This window comes from Pecten maximus, unplaced genomic scaffold (genome assembly GCF_902652985.1).
Source record: "Pecten maximus unplaced genomic scaffold, xPecMax1.1, whole genome shotgun sequence".
NCBI classification, from domain to species: domain Eukaryota; kingdom Metazoa; phylum Mollusca; class Bivalvia; order Pectinida; family Pectinidae; genus Pecten; species Pecten maximus.
In genome coordinates this window covers 1-17904 of record NW_022980019.1, presented here as the reverse complement: position 1 = coordinate 17904, position 17904 = coordinate 1, and the positions used below count along the sequence as shown (strand labels likewise).

Below are 17904 nucleotides of genomic sequence, written 5' to 3'. Positions count from 1 at the left end.
TTCATATTTGGAAAAAAATGTGGATAAATACAGTTCCGCATGATGTACAAAAACTTGAAGAATTGTCCAAATTGCATGATATTTTTTATTAATAAGGATGGCAACAAACTCTGGTAGGTTAAGGCACCTTAACTAACAAAAATGTGTTTCCCTTCCTCGAGAAATATCCGTATAAACCACACAAACAAAAAATCTGCAAATGTTGAGGTAAAGAAAGTCTAAAAGTTCACAAAACAAAGGTCCGTAAACTCAGGAATGATGGAGCCTTTTTAGCCCATACTATAGCATGCAAGAAGCTTTCTTGTCAAATGTTCATGTCTAATTAATGGCTCCCACGGGCATATCCCCCTCTTACGGCATAATTGATAATTGGACACACACACACACACACACACACACATACCGGTCTACCTTACATGGGGAGGTACCAGTTTTGAGATCAACCTCACGAGGTCAACACTTTACCAAAGGCATTTTTACATGAAAATATCGTTTTTAACTACTGAGCAGGGTTACAATGTGGTAATTCGGTTTAAATATAGAATACACGTGATTTTGAAATTACAGTTTTTCACAAACATAAGGAGGTATGCCCATATATAGTATGACATTGTGAGGTAATATCCTTTTAAGGAATTAACAAACTATGTATGGTGAGACCATCATACAGAGGTAAACACTCTATGTATGGTGAGACCATCATACAGAGGTAAACACACACTATGTATGGTGACACCTTCATACAGAGGTATACACACACTATGTATGGTGACACCTTCATACAGAGGTATACACACTCTATGTATGGTGACACCTTCATACAGAGGTATACACACTCTATGTATGGTGACACCTTCATACAGAGGTATACACACTCTATGGTGACACCCTCATACAGAGGTATACACACAATGTATGGTGACACCTTCATACAGAGGTATACACACTCTATGGTGACACCCTCATACAGAGGTATACACACACTATGTATGGTGACACCTTCATACAGAGGTATACACACTCTATGTATGGTGACACCTTCATACAGAGGTATACACACTCTATGGTGACACCCTCATACAGAGGTATACACACAATGTATGGTGACACCTTCATACAGAGGTATGCACACTCTATGGTGACACCCTCATACAGAGGTATACACACACTATGTATGGTGACACCTTCATACAGAGGTATACACACACTATGTATGGTGACACCTTCATACAGAGGTATACACACACTATGTATGGTGACACCTTCATACAGAGGTATACACACTCTATGTATGGTGACACCTTCATACAGAGGTATACACACTCTATGGTGACACCCTCATACAGAGGTATACACACACTATGTATGGTGACACCTTCATACAGAGGTATACACACTCAAAGGTGACACCCTCATACAGAGGTATACACACACTATGTATGTTGACAACTTCATACAGAGGTATACACACACTATGTATGGTGACACCTTCATACAGAGGTATACACACTCTATGTATGGTGACACCTTCATACAGAGGTATACACACTCTATGGTGACACCCTCATACAGAGGTATACACACACTATGTATGGTGACACCTTCATACAGAGGTATACACACTCAAAGGTGACACCCTCATACAGAGGTATACACACTCTATGTATGTTGACACACTCATACAGAGGTATACACACTCTATGGTGACACCCTCATACAGAGGTATACACACACTATGTATGGTGACACCTTCATACAGAGGTATACACACTCTAAGGTGACACCCTCATACAGAGGTATACACACACTATGTATTGTGACACCTTCATAGAGAGGTATACACACTCTATGGTTACACGTCACACAGAGGTATACACACGGTGTGCAATGATGCTCCGGCCCTTCTTTTATCCCCTTAAATGTTGATGATAGGAAAGAACCTTGGACTTCGGCAATGAAATCCCCATCGGGCCCTGCAAATATTCTGTACTTCTTAAGACTCCTGGAAGCTTTAAGTGGTATTTTAACGAAACAAAATGGTAACACTGACTGGAACCGCGCATCAATTAGCACATTTTGTTACAACACCTTTTCTTCTGATCCTTGTGCACGTTCCTGTTTATTTAAGACATGCCATTGAATAATGGTGTTACTGATGAATAACTACAAACTATACCAGTAAACCAATGTTTTGTCTATGTCCCTTGATGTTTCTTCTGTGTATAGCCAGATGAACATCCCCTTCAATGTTGGGCTGTTCTCAAACATCAGTTACTCCAGCAATAAAGGTATTTTCAGTACAGAAACAGATCAAGGAGATGTTGTAATTTTTTATAGTAGGCTTACACAAACAAATCAGTCTAAAAATAACCTGAATATGTTGACTGGAGGTTAAAATCACTGTGATCCTAGAAGCAAATAATGGAGACAAAGCTGCTTGTTAGTCTTTAAAAACAAAACCAAACAACAAAATGAGCCAAAACAGTTCCTGTATTCCACTTCATAGAACAATGATACACATATGTAGAAAATGATAGTAAACCATCACTTTATTTCCTGAAATAGTCACATTGTACCTAAACAAATTCACAATTAACCGCCAAGCAGTTAAGTTGTATTATCTTTCATTTATACAAAAATATTTGTAATCAAAACATGGTATGTGATAAAAGTGTTGTTTGTACATGCATTAAGACAAAAAGAAGCATTCGCCAATGACTTAATTAATAATTATAGCACTTAATTATCGTGACCTACTTTTCAACAATGTCATATTTTTCCGGTCATTTTTTTCTAATGAATGTTTTGAAATGGACCATTACGTCAAAATTAAGATGACAAAACCAAAAAATATATTTTAGTTTTTTAATTATGATTATGAATTTGACCCCCACTTCACCCCTCCATAACTACTGAATGACTTTGAACTGACCTTAATTTCATGTCATATCTTGACCGCCTAACTTCAAGAAATTAGTAAACAGAAAATAAAAAATATCAGTCATGGCCGCCAGAAGGCCCAAATTGGCACTCCTCCTTTGAGAAAGATCCATCGAGTACTTTTTCAGAAATAGTGGTAACAAGAATTGTTTACGGACGGACGGACCACGGACGCAGGGCGATTTGAATAGGGCGATCTGATGATGGTGGGCTAATAAATCTGTTGAACATTTAATGTAGACAAAAGAATCATCGATCCAGAAGCCTAAATTGATCCTGTCATAAATTAAAAAGACTTCCAAAGCATTTCTTTGAAACTTCTACTGCAAACCTAATAACCATTTCTTTTACTTAAAAGAATCAAACTAAATACACCTACATGCTATAATAAGTGCTTCATAAATTCATAAAAGAAATTGTCGGTTGAATCTTATAACAACAAGTCTTGGTGATAAAAAGTACTGCTTTACTTACATCAGGTAATTTCCCAAGGCGGTCGCCGATATCAGTACACACGATAGTCAACAACTCATCTACCCGTTCGCTCAAGCGGAACTAATCTCTGACACACCGGTAGATCTACCCGGCTGATGTTTTTACAGGTGTAGAATGACACAGTCACCGACGCCTATTAAATCTTTAAACTGCTGAAACAATAGCGTAATTACTGCCGAGGTGTTCAGAGTACAACTGTAACGGTCAGTGCTGTCTATTAAATCGGATAAAACGCCAACTCAGTTACAGTAACATTTTATACGCACATGCGCAGCCCAACTTCCGGTGCTAATACACATGGAAATGGCGTGGTTATCAATAAAAAGTAAGTAGGCCGATCAAACAGTATTTTATATATGTCCAATAAAGGTAATGGTACCTTAAATGTACATACTTTTGCACAGTTTAACCTCAGTGCAAACTAATGAATTACAAACAAGAATGATTTAATCAGCAGTCAACATAGAACAAATTTATATGTGGGTATCATGAGTTTGACATGTCGTAAAACAGACTTATTGTCATGACATCAATTAGAACAAAGAATGATACAAAACTAGTAATGGTAACTCATCATAACCAGCTATATAGTCTGATTTATTAGCACGGTACACTGATCTGTTAATCAGCACTGTTGTTAAAGGTGCTAAAATAAATCCAAAATAAGTACACAGTATATAGATCAATCAACAATTTATTGTGTGGCTGCAAGACAGTAGAGCATTTTAAGGCCATACAAAGTTAATTGCTTATTTCTCAGGAAAATTCCCTGCATCACCAACTTTATTAATAAAAAAAAACACACAATGCATGAGAAAAAAAAATATTCCCATTTTCGGCCCACTTACAGTATTTTCTGTGTTCCAACACAGCTATGAAGATGAAACATAAAATGTCTGTCAAACAAATGAAAATGCAGCATATGTATCAGAGGAAAGTAAATCCAAAAACATATTAAGCATTCATTAAGTGTTTATGTTGATTTTCAGGAAAATAATTCTAATAAATTCATCCCTCATCAGACTTCAAACAGAAAAATAAAATAATTCCTCACTTCTCAATTTTAAAGGGTAAGATATTAAAAATAAAATACCACCCTCCCTCATTATCTTTTGTCCGAAGAACTTTGTATGGCCTAATGCAAAACAATGTTCCAAAGTAAACAATGAGTAAAAATTGGACGAAGAACTCCAGTTCAAAGACAAAAGCATCATTTAGCATCAGAATTCAAATATCAATATTAAAACAGGCAAATGTAGCTACATATTAAGGGTTCCATTAAACATGAGGTCTATCAACCTAAACCCCCTTATGCAAGTCATTTCAGATGTAGTTTAAGGTAGAGCGATTCTAGATCTGGTTTTAATCAGACTGACAATAAAACACATCAACCCAACTGCAAACCTCGTACATGATTATACACAATACCATTACCTAAAGCACAAAGAATGAAACATTTTTCAACAGCAGCTAACATTCTCAGTATGACTTGTACAAGTTACAATTTTTTTATATCTTATTCAACTACCAGTGCATCTAATTGAAATGTTTTTAGAAGAAATTACAATAAAACTAGTATGAGTCACTTCAAGTCAAAAATTCTATTCTGATTCTGATTAAATGGTTGTCTTCAAAAAGAAGTGAATAATATTATTATTCATCAAAGATGATAATTGATGGAATTTATTGTGGCAACTTTGAAAAATTCCTGTTCAGAGGTTGACCTACTGTGTTGTTAGCTGTAATTCACGCGTTATAGCAGTATTCAACTGAACCACAACACCATTATTATAGTACCTAAGTTACCAAACAATTGTAACTCATTCAAGTCAAACCACCTGTCTGACTGTAAACATAATGGTATATGATATCCTATGAGAATAGAACTGGTAGGCCTCCAAAGACCTTGCACAACAACTTTTTAAACTGAAGATCTTAAACCACAAAATAATGGCCTTAAATGCTCACCTTGTAAACTCAACCAAGTAAAATATACACCATTTCACAAGCTCATGTGATGTAGACAATTTCACCAATTGTATCGTTGCCTGATGCCTTAGGTTACTACGAACAACTTTCATAAATGTATGTCTACAAACTGAAAATTAGCATTTTGCTGTGGCAAGTTTAATGGTCTTTTTCTTTTCCAAGATTATCCAGCTATGGACCGTATTTTTAACTTTTTTCCAATCCAGTTCATTGAGGCACCGGTTTTTTTTTATTGCCTGAAGGCACTCATGTTTTTTCAAGTCTCGTCTGAATGCTACGTTGGTTTTGAAGAGTCTACGCAAGGTGTTTGTTTGTTCCTCTGTAAGATGGTGAATACTCCCTGTAAGCAAAACAGTATACTGGACATTAACTACAAAATACAAAAGTTCATATTTATCAGATTTTGCAGTAACATTAACTACAAAAGATACAAAGCGAATTAGGTTCACCTGTTTAAATAGAAAAGTGTGAAACAATGTTAATTTATACTTGTATGCAAATCAGTCCCAATGGTAACTCTTCCTGGTATTGTCTAAAGGAATCCATGGTGCTTATCCCTACCAAGATTAACCAATAGTTTGTATTAAATAGCAAATAACAAATTCAACCTTCAAAGTCTAAAATCCAAGATAGAATTTTCGTGATCATGTGCTGTACACTTTTCCTATGCCACATGTAGCAACTAACAAGCAATATAAATAGCAACTTACTCCTTTTTCCTTTCTGACCACTTGTCGAAGCTTGTGCAACAGCAACTGGAACTGTAGAAATAACATTTAACTTAAGTAAGAAGCAATATCTATGTTCTATTGTTTTATCCAGAAAGCACAACAAGAACTGCATTTTTGTCAATAAACACTTTTATAGCATAATGTATAGCATCTATAGTGTTGAAATCAAATTGTATTAATTTCACAAATTAAATGTATTGCTGTGTCTGCTTTGATCATCAATGTTGATCTGGTACTTATTTTTTAGATAAAGCACACATCAAAGAGCTGGTGTGCAGTATAGATATACTTGCAATGTCCAAACGATTGTCAAGTTCATATTCAGACTGATAAATCAAAGTCTGAACCCATTACATCTATGAATAAATTTTACCAATACAGGATATCAGAGAGTGGGAAGTTACTGTACTTGAATCTGCCAATTATTTAAGCCAGTTAGTTATACAGGTCTGCCAAGGTATATGGTCTCATGTCCTCTGTCAGAGCCTAATACAGTGGAACCTCTATAAACCGAACATGCATGGGACATGACTATTTGTTCGGTTTATAGAGGGTTCGGTTTGGAGAAGTTGATCGAAAAATGACCGGTCAAATTCCGGATATAATTGGTTGGACGATGTTTTATTAGAATGCACCCGATTACAAAACGGCACGTACATACTTAGACAATTTGGATTGTCTGAATAATATGCATATTGTGAAAGTTAATCAATGTATATATTGCAGAATATATAAGAAAGGCAAATGACTATAACAATAGTTTTAAACAGTATTTTCACATGTACAACTACACTTTACGATCAGCCTACATTTTGTTACATCCGGTGAATCGTCATGTGGATGGGGCCAATAGTCCGATACAGATTATTTTACACATCAAATAATATTAAAGGGTGTGAAGATGTTTTGTGTCAATATCAATTACAATTGATCAGATGATTCTGGCCGTATTTCCGACATCGCTTTGTCTAAAAAAAACATCACGGGCTTCTTTACGAAAACAACCCCTTTTGGGCCTCATTTACATTAAATGCGAAACTCAGGCTTCTAGCTCTACTTGCATTGAGAAGATAAACGAACCGACGCGCTTCATTGAAGTGTGGCATTGTTTCATAATTGTCGTGTTGATTATACACTAGGCCTTCCGTCATAATGCCCCCTTGGGGTATATATTGGATACCTGTACAAATCACCTACGTAGGTCCCGAGACAATAAGGCTTCACACAATACCCGTCACAGTTGTTGTTTCACGGTTGACTGGCCTGACCTCGTGTCATAATCGCCCAGGTAAGGCCGGTTTTCAGAAGTAATTTTTGGTATATTTTAACAGGAACCGGACACAAAATCAGTCCGGTGTTCGGAATTCAGAGGGATCGGTATTTGGAAGTATTTTAATACTATAATAAAGAAGGACCAATTCTGTACAATGACAATTCGTTCGGTATTCAGAGGTGTTCGGTTTTTAGAAGGTTCGGTTTTCGGAAGTTGCACTGTATACCTTGACCCAGAGCATTCTCCTATCAGCAGAGTTATCTCACTACATCCCTCTGTTCACTACCTCTGCTTGCAGCTGGCCGAAAACTGAGATCAGTGAATTTAGATTGACCAATCAGCGCTGTATGTTACCTGAAGTAATGTAAAGCGCTGATTGGTCAATCTTGATCACGCCTTTCACATTGACTTCAGTGGGCAGTGGTTCAGAGCTTTTCCGTTACCTTTATCCTCACTGGGCATGCACATCCGGTTTTTGCCCAGCTGCAAGCAGAGGTTGTGAACTGAGGGACAGAGTTTGATAACTCTTCTGATAGAAGAATGGACCCAGAGGTGAAAGGGTACATTTTGTTATAACTGCGAACATGAGGCAAAGACCTGTATAACGTCATACTGGAAAGCCCTTTCAAATAGACTACTCTCCAATGTCATAAAGTTATTGTTTTCAATATACCCCGACAGACAAATATACAGAGCCACACATATGACATCAAGTTAATCTATCGGAAAGCTTGTTAAATCCAAGCAATAATTTAAACTGTGACATACGTTGTCGTAGGTGACTGTTAAATACCACACTGAACTACCGCTCAACAAAATGAGATATCAAGACACAAAAGGTGGAGAATTGCTTCGGACATAATAAAGACAGAAATGGTTTCCTGATACTGAATAGTTTTAAACCTTAAGTCATAACGCAAATCTCAAACCAAAATATATTTGTAGTGCTTGGTTCCAGAGAAAGCAATTTTCACAATCACCATGAGTATTCTATACATTTAATATATTGGTTTGAAGATTCTTACCATTAACAGATTCTTCTGGTGCTACTTCATCCATATCTTCATCAGTGTCATCACATTCTTCATGTTGACTGGCAACCTCAAGATCTGTATCTAATTCAGGAAAAAAAACATATTATCAATATTATTTCACAAAAGATATGGCATAAATTTGATGCAAAATAGATACCCATTGTTTTGAGATATGTAAATCTCATTCTCAATTGTGTATCATCATCAACTTTACAAATTAGAACATTAAAAATATATTATGTTGCCTCATCACAGGCTTTTTCCCTCCAATGTAAGAGGTGGAATCATGCTAAGGACATGTTTTTTTTTATTTTCTTACCCTGGACAGGGATATCCACTCGTTTTACTGGTGTGAGATTTCCTTATCTCACCCTAGGGTGAGACAAGCTACATGCGATCTTTGCACATTCTAAACTGTGACTTCACTATCTTGACCCGAAGAAGAACTTTTACTGTTACTTTTTTTTTTTACAAATATTCTATTTCGCCCATTATGCCTAATATTCGTGTCAAACACGAGTTTGACAGCTTAATTATCCCCCTCCGGTTGAGATCCCCCTATCTCACCCCAAAGGGGGTAAAAGATTTTATTAATCTAGTGTAAGAAAGTTGTTTACTCTAGTTTGCCCTTTTAAACAACTCTTCTTTTGTTTCTCAACATTCAGTTATTTGAACAAATATATTTTACTTTCTGATCACTATAAAAACAGGGCATCCAGACATCAAGAAAAACCTGCATGTGAAATTTCATGAAGATCCTTTCAGTACTTTCTGGGAAATATGGATAACCCATGCAAGAAAAATGGTTACCTTGACAAATAGTCTGCTACAGATATTTCAATAAATTTGCCAAAAGTATATTTCTTTAACCTCTTAGTTGAAAATGAAAGCGTTATTAATATTATATACCTTCCACTGTAATATCTTCAAGTTTTTTCCCACTGTATTTTGCTATTGTCCCATTGTCAAACGCTTTAAGCAACTTTCCCATACGTGCTATCTGTATGGTTTCCTGAGGGAGTCTATAAAATGACCTATGCACATCTATGTCATGGCCCATGAAGGTTGCCATCACCTCCAAGTCGTTTTTTTCCAGATTTAAAATCTGTGACACGGTTGCAACATGTTTCCGCAGTTGAGTACTTGTAATATTTTCTGGGGAAGACAATTCCAATTCTGGTTCATGTGCAAATCGTCTCAGCACATCTGAACTCCTAATTGGTTGTAGAGAATCATAATTTGGTCTGGCAAACAGGTACGGGTTTTCATCAGGAATTTGGGCTTCTTTTCTCCATTTCAGAAGCAAATCAATACTCTGCTGAATTGCTGGAGTGAGTAACACAGGTACTGTTCGTCCTTTTTTCCCACGTATTTCAACACGCCCAAATGTTTCACAGAGCATTTTTTCAACTGGACTTAATGAGTCTTTAATTTCTTGAAGTGAATCATGCTTGGTCAGTTTTGCTGCATATCCCTCTAATGTGATCCTCTGGGTCTCTCCACCACGCCGTCTATTAAACATGACAAGCCGTGCCAATGTTAATTGATTCAAAAGCTCCCAGTCTGGTTTTGAAAATGAATTCTGCAAAGATGCTGAAAGGGATTTACTCTTTTCCTGAAAGTAACACTGCAGTTTCTTCAAGTCCTCTGTCAGTGGTAGCAGCTGTCCCTTGTTCATCTTGTTTGTATTGAGTGTTTGCAAAGCTGAACTTGAAATTTCGTCAGTCCACTCATCATCAAGAAGTGTAAGAAAATCATCTGCATTCTTCCCTAGATCAGAATCCCCTGATGACAATGCTGAAGATTTCTTAATCTTTGCACATTTTTTCAGTAAGTGGCCGATCTTTAGAGCAAGGGATGGATTTCCATATGTGTTTGTATCTTCTGAGAAATTGCACAAAATCTTGGTTGCTTTAACGGCAAGCATAAATCGTTCAGGATGCAGCAAGTCTGATAGAGAATTAACATCAGGTTGTTGGCCTCTTACAGCTATAAGCAACCTTGCCAATTCCCTCATCTTCTGACTAACATGGGAATAAAGATGTGGAAGATGGCCATGTTTCTGGTACAACTTTTCTCCAACTTTGGTTATGATTCGGTCATTTCTTGCAGCAATTGTTATTTCGTCTGCATTCATTTTGCGAAGAACATTCATTTCTAAGCCCTTGTTGACCTCATGAGAAGAAGGCAAGAGGAAGGATGCTTCCGACTGTACTTTTCGATACTTTGCCCCTTCTTTTCTAAATGGACATACTTTCCGGTGTCTCCACAGGTTTGATCTAAGAAAGAATGCTAAGCAGTCTTCACATGGCAGGAAGTCTCCAGAAGACACTTCATCTTCAGGTCTTCGTGTCCAGGTCACTAAAACCCCTTCCCCCTTCTTCAATATATCTGTGTTGTGTTTGTAATCACCAGCATTTCTGAGTTTTAGCAATTCAAGTCTTCTTGCCTCTGATTTCTTTGGATATGACAGAATTTTTTGCACTTCTGCTTCACTTTGATGAGGTCCCAAGTAGTGTTTCGAAATGTTAGTTGAACTTATCTCACAAAAAAAACAATAGTGTACTTTATCCCAAACTCGTTGAACTTTCGTGTTGCTGCTTGTTTGTATACTGATTGCAGGCTTCTTTTCTGTTTGTGATAGGTTGATTTCTGAACAACATTTGGTGTTACTTAAAACAGGTAATGTATCCACAAGTGGAACTGTGTCAGACATGTTGGAAGAAGAATCGGACACATATCCTGCTTCAACATTATCAGAGTGAGCAATGCTTTCATCTGAAGACTCAGTGGAGTAATCTGGATCTTGGGTTGAGTCGTCAAAACTGTCCTCCATAGCATCTTGGTTGTCAATGTCCTCACTGTCTTCATCAAAATAACCATATTCTATGTTTTTTTTGCATCTCTTGGTGATTGTGCAATCTGTAAAAGAAAGAACATGATTTAACTCCTCTTAAATTATTATCCCCACAAAAACTGACGGAGTAGAAGGATTGGTTGACAAGCAAGAGGCCCATGGGCTTTAACGGTCACCTGAGTAAATGTCATTAATTCTCATAGCTTACACAATAAATAACTGCACACAAATGCGATTTTCCACAAAATGATTCCTGAATTTTCAGCCAATTTTACCACTTTTGGCTCCACCCCTTTGGCCCCTGGGGGGTCAATCATGGTCGGTTAGAAGATTTCATCAATCAACTATCCAATACTAAATCCTTAACAAGTTTGAATAATTTCCAATGGAATTTAAGTAAATAATAACCAAAAATGACATTTTCCTATATAAACTATAGTAAACTTTACCCCCTCCCCAGGGGAAAACGGGGGACCCCAGGGCCATGAATTTCACAATTTGGTAAAGCACCTTCAGATCTTTCCATCCATGAACAGTATTTGATCCCACCATATCTAAGTCTTGAGGAGGAGATTTTTGAAATTTTAGTTAATTTTACCCTTTTTTCGGCCCTGCCCCTCTGGCCCCTGGGTTCAGGGGAATTCAAAATTCACAATTTTAGTTAATCTTTGTCTATAAAAGGTTTCTGCAAAATTTCACTGAAATTTGTCCAGGGGTTTCAGAGAAGAAGTGGAAAATGTTCAAATGTTAACGACGGACGACGACGGACAAAAGGGTATCGCAATAGGTCACCATGCGACTTCGTCTCAGATGACCTAAAAATATGACGACTTATTTGATATCAAATCTATGTGTTCAGAAAATTTTCAATTTTCAAGCAAGTCTAAGTACATGTATAAGTTGTTTACAATAAATACCTGTTGAATCACCAAGAATTTCCAACTCTGGGACAGGCATATCAGAGGTATTATCAACAACAATCAATGCATCCTACAAAAGATTCAAGACAAAATCAATATTTAAAATTGTTGTAAGAACACAATTTTTGTAATGTTATTACCAAAGATATGTACAAGAATATTTATAGTTTCATAATAGATTACACACAAATTGAACCTTTATTTTTATCAAACTATGTACTAGTCAGACAAAAGGCCCTTTGGGCCTGTATTGCTCACCTGCCCTCATTGATTCTAATTAATAAACATCCACATCAACCTTTGGACAAAATATCTTGATCCCATGCCTTTTGGTTAATCAGAAGAAATTTCACCCCTGTGACCTTGAATAAAGGTCAGGTCATTTCTTTTTGCAAACTTTGTAGGGCTCCATCCAAGGAATCATTTTACCAAATATCATGATCTCTGGAATTTTGATTAATCAGAAGAAGTCGTTTAAAGGTTTAAACACATTTGATACCTATGAAACTTGAATAAAGGCCAAGGTCATTTCTTTTCACAAACTTTGTCAGGCTTCATCCAAGGAGACTTCCTACCAAATATGGTAATACTAGGCCTTTCGGTATTTCAAAAGAAGTTGTTTCAAGGGTTTTTAACACATTTGACCTCTGTGACCTTGAATAAAGGTCAAGGTCATTTCTTTTCGCAAACTTTGTTAGGCACTATCAGAGGAACATACTGGCTAAATATCATGATTCTAGGCCTTTTGGTATTTCAGAAGAAGTCGTTTAAAGGTTTTAACACATTTGACCTCTGTGACCTTAAATATAAGTCAAGGTCATTTCTTTTCGCAAACTTTGTCGAGCTTCATCCAAGGAACCTTCCAGCCAAACGGACGCCGCGCCATGGCATAAGCTCACTTGCCCTTTAGGCAGGTGAGCTAACAATGTCTTTGAAACATAACAAATTACACAATACTTACAGTCACTGGTTTCATGTGGCCAGCCTTAAGCTTCTTATTACCATGTTTCTTCACATACAAATCTGTTGGTCCCATCTTGTCACAATCTGGCTTCTTTTTCTTTGTTTTTTTCTCCTTGTGAGCACTTGCACTTGACAATGACTTTTTCTCCTGTTGAGACACAGAATGATAAAACTAAAACTGCTTCAAATATGAAAGGTTGGTTAACAAGAGGCCCACAGGGCCTGTATCGCTCACTTGTGCAGATGTTCAGGATCTAACATCAAGGTAATTTGTTTTCACAAACTTTGTTAGGCACCATAAGGGACATAGTAGACAAATATTATGATTTTAAGCCTTTCAGTATTTCAGAAGAAGTCGTTAAAAGGTTTGAACACATTTGACCTCTGTGACCTTGAATATGGGTCAAGGTCATTTCTTATCGCAAACTTTGTATGAAACCATCAGAGGAACATGCTAGTCAAATATAATGATTCTAGGCCTTTTGGTATTTCAGAAGAAGTCGTTTAAAGGTTTTAATACATTTGACCTCTGTGACCTTGAATATGGGTCAAAGTCATTTTCATTCGCAAACGTTGTCAGGCTTTATCAAAGGAACATTCCTCCTAAATAAGGTAACTCTAGGCCTTTCGGTATTTCAGAAGAAGTCGTTTCAATGTTTTAACACATTTGACCCCTGCGACCTTGAATATGTGTCAAGGTCATTTCTTTTCTCAAACTTTGTTAGGCACTATCAGAGGAACATACTAGAAAAATATAATGATTCTAGGCCTTTTGGTATTTCATAAGAAGTCGTTTGAAGGTTTTGACACATTTGACCTCTCTGACCTTGAATATGAGTCAAGGTCATTTCTTTTCACAAACTTTGTCGGGATTCATCCAATGAGTCTTCCTCCCAAATATGGTAATACTAGGCCTTTCGGTATTGCAGAAGAAGTCGTTTAAAGGTTTTTAGCTCACCTGCCCGAAGGGCAAGTGAGCTTATGCCGTGGCGCGGCGTCCGTCGTCCGTCCGTCGTCCGTCCGGCCGTCCGGCCGTCCGGCCGTCCGTCCGGCGTCAACTTTCCATTCAAGCAACTTCTTCTCAATAACCAAAAGGCCTAGAGACCTAATATTGGGCCTGTAGCATGCTGGGGTGAAGGGCTACCAAGTTTGTTCAAATGAATAACGTTGACCTTCATTCAAGGTCACAGGGGTCAAAAAGGCTAAAATCTTTAAACAACTTCTTCTCAATAACCAAGAGTCTCAGGGAGTTGATATTGGGTCTGTAGCATGCTGGGGTAAAGGGCTACCAAGTTTGTTCAAATGAATGACCTTGACTTTCATTCAAGGTCACAGGAGTCAAATATGCTAAAAAAAAATTAGACGACTTCTTCTAAATAGCCAAAAGACCCAGGGACTTGATATTGGGTCTGTAGCATGCTGGGGTGAAGGGCTACCAAGTTTGTTCAAATGAATGACCTTGACTTTCATTCAAGGTCACAGGAGTCAAAAAGGCTAAAATCTTTAAACGACTTCTTCTCAATAACCAAGAGTCCCAGGGACTTGATATTGGGTCTGTAGCATGCTGGGGTGAAGGGCTACCAAGTTTGTTCAAATGAATGACCTTGACCTTCATTCAAGGTCACAGGAGTCAAAAAGGCTAAAATCTTTAAACGACTTCTTCTCAATAACCAAGAGTCCCAGGGACTTGATATTGGGTCTGTAGCATGCTGGGGTGAAGGGCTACCAAGTTTGTTCAAATGAATGACCTTGACCTTCATTCAAGGTCACAGGAGTCAAAAAGGCTAAAATCTTTAAACGACTTCTTCTCAATAACCAAGAGTCCCAGGGAGTTGGTATTGGGTCTGTAGCATGCTCGGGTGAAGGGCTACCAAGTTTGTTCAAATGAATGACCTTGACTTTCATTCAAGGTCACAGGGATCAAAAAGGCTAAAATCTTTAAACGACTTCTTCTCAATAACCAAGAGTCCCAGGGAGTTGATATTGGGTCTGTAGCATGCTGGGGTGAAGGGCTACCTAGTTTGTTCAAATGAATGGCCTTGACCTTCATTCAAGGTCACAGGGGCCAAAAAGGCTAAAATCTTTAAACGACTTCTTCTCGATAACCAACAGTCCCAGAGACCTAATATTTGGCCTGTAGCATGCTGGGGTAAAGGGCTACCAAGTTTGTTCAAATGAATGACCTTGACTTTCATTCAAGGTCACAGGAGTCAAAAAGGCTAAAATCTTTAAACGACTTCTTCTCAATAACCAAGAGTCCCAGAGACCTAATATTTGGCCTGTAGCATGCTGGGGTGAAGGGCTACCAAGTTTGTTCAAATGAATGACCTTGACTTTCATTCAAGGTCACAGGAGTCAAAAAGGCTAAAATCTTTAAATGACTTCTTCTCAATAACCAAGAGTCTCAGGGAGTTGATATTGGGTCTGTAGCATGCTGGGGTAAAGGGCTACCAAGTTTGTTCAAATGAATGACCTTGACCTTCATTCAAGGTCACAGGGGTCAAAAAGGCTAAAATCTTTAAACAACTTCTTCTCAATAACCAAGAGTCCCAGGGACTTGATATTGGGTCTGTAGCATGCTGGAGTGAAGGGCTACCAAGTTTGTTCAAATGAATGACCTTGACCTTCATTCAAGGTCACAGGGGCCAAAAAGGCTAAAATCTTTAAACGACTTCTTCTCGATAACCAACAGTCCCAGAGACCTAATATTTGGCCTGTAGCATGCTGGGGTGAAGGGCTACCAAGTTTGTTCAAATGAATGACCTTGACTTTCATTCAAGGTCACAGGGGTCAAAAGGCTAAAATCTTTAAACGACTTCTTCTCAATAACCAAGAGTCCCAGGGAGTTGATATTGGGACTGTAGCATGCTGCGGTAAAGGGCTACCAAGTTTGTTCAAATGAATGACCTTGACTCACATTCAAGGTCACGTCGATCAAGTATGCTTAAATCTTTAAATGACTTTTAGTGAAAAGCCAAAGTGCAGAGAGACATTATATTGGTCCTGTAGCATGCTTTCAAATAACTGCAGGATCCATATATGAAAAGATCACTGCATTACAGGTGAGCGATTTGGGCCCATTGGGCCCTTGTTTACACATTTGACCTCTGTGACCTTGAATAAAGGTCGAGGTCATTTCTTTTCGCAAACTTTGTTAGGCACCATCAGAGGAACATACTGGCTAAATATCATGATTCTAGGTCTTTTGGTATTTCAGAAGTCGTTTAAAAGTTTTTTGTACATTTGACCTCTGTGACCTTGAATATGGCTCAAGGCCATTTTTTTTCTCATACAACATTGATTCCCCCTCACCTAAGCATGATTCAGAGAAAGTTTTGATGAAATCCAGTCAATCCTACAGTAGGAGTAGGAATTTCAAGAATTGCAAAATTTTCCTTTTTGGGCCTTCACCTCAGGCCCTGGGATCCCAGACTCACCATTTATTCACCATTTAAAAATGTGTGCCCCTTCCCTAAAACATGCTTCTGATAAAATATAGGCAAAATCCAATCATTCCTACAGAAGGACTAAGATTTTAAAGGATTAATCATATATTGACTGGTTCATCCCATTCCTCGGGCCTGAGTGGCACCATTTACACAACATTGGTTCCCCTTCACCAAAGAATGTTTCAGACCAAATTTTGGTGAAATCCAATCAATCTAAAATTTGGAGTTTCAAGAACTTGCAAAATTTCCCATTTTTGAACCCTGCCCCTATGGTAGGTCCCCGTGGCCAAGACCAACCGTTTATATATTTTTTGTGTCCCTTTCCCAAAGAAAGTTTCTGACCAAATTTGATTGAAATTTGATTAGTTGTTCACGACTAGTAATGATTAAAAGGAAAAACAGCTGATAAACGGATAGACAGACGCTACAGTATCCCATAAGGTTACATGACTCTTAGGGCCAGGTGAGCTAGCTAAAAGCCAGTGATTTTTAAAGTTAATTTGAAAAAGTTCCTTTAGAATACAACACTAACATTTTGCAATTTCTATATTCATCTTTGGATACAAAATTCTCCTGAAAAACAAAAAGCAGAGTAAAAAAAAACAACCCCTAAGGTGTGTCATTATGCTACCAGATACTTATCACAAAAATAAATGGGACCTAACAATTGCACAGAATGTACTTACTTCCTCATCTTCAAATTTCTTCTTTTTCTTCCTTTCTGTTTTCTCCTTAATTTTCTTTTTTGATGGACTGTCTATGTCATCTAAGACAATGAGAGAATTTATCAGGTAACTGATCAGAGAACAGAATGTCATTGATAACATATTTTCACATTGTGTAATTATAGTACAGTATTAAGTCTAGAGTCTCTTAACGGTGCCTATTAATGTGGCAAAATTTGGATTTTTCGGGTAACCTTGGCTTTGAGAATATTCACAACAAATCAACACATATTTGTTGTATTATTCAATTTCTCTGGTAAACCTTAAAAACCTTACTGGAGTCCAAGTGAGGCAGTGGATAAAATGGTCTTATTCATTTTTCTATCTAATTATGCATCTGTTTCCAATGCACACTTTTTTTCTGTGAAAGCCCTTCTTGTCTTTAACTTATTATGCAGCACTGCATACTGTTGTGTAGTGTTTTACACATGATATATCTCACGTCTTTTAAGACTTGTCAAATAAACAGACTTGTTTTGCATGAAATTTGCTATTGCTTTTATTTGCTACTTTGGTTTTATTTTTTCC

The 17904-nt window shown here is 37.5% G+C and overlaps 1 protein-coding gene and 1 long non-coding RNA gene across 2 annotated transcripts; one reads left to right on the top strand and one right to left on the bottom strand.

Moving 5' to 3' along the window:
• The first annotated feature begins 1086 nt into the window (after window positions 1-1086).
• On the top strand, window positions 1087-2308 carry LOC117319375. The gene is made up of 2 exons (XR_004530710.1): window positions 1087-1196; window positions 1388-2308. It is a non-coding gene; the product is annotated as an uncharacterized LOC117319375 (long non-coding RNA).
• Window positions 2309-4113: 1805 nt separating this feature from the next.
• On the bottom strand, window positions 4114-17828 carry LOC117319374. The gene is made up of 7 exons (XM_033874195.1): window positions 17338-17828; window positions 13201-13350; window positions 12237-12309; window positions 9372-11384; window positions 8454-8543; window positions 6135-6185; window positions 4114-5764 (listed from the first exon to the last, which is right to left on the bottom strand). Exons 1-7 carry the CDS (start codon window positions 17476-17478, stop codon window positions 5541-5543), a joined length of 2742 nt encoding a protein of 913 aa, XP_033730086.1. The 5' UTR covers window positions 17479-17828; the 3' UTR covers window positions 4114-5540.
• Between the last annotated feature and the right edge of the window lie 76 nt (window positions 17829-17904).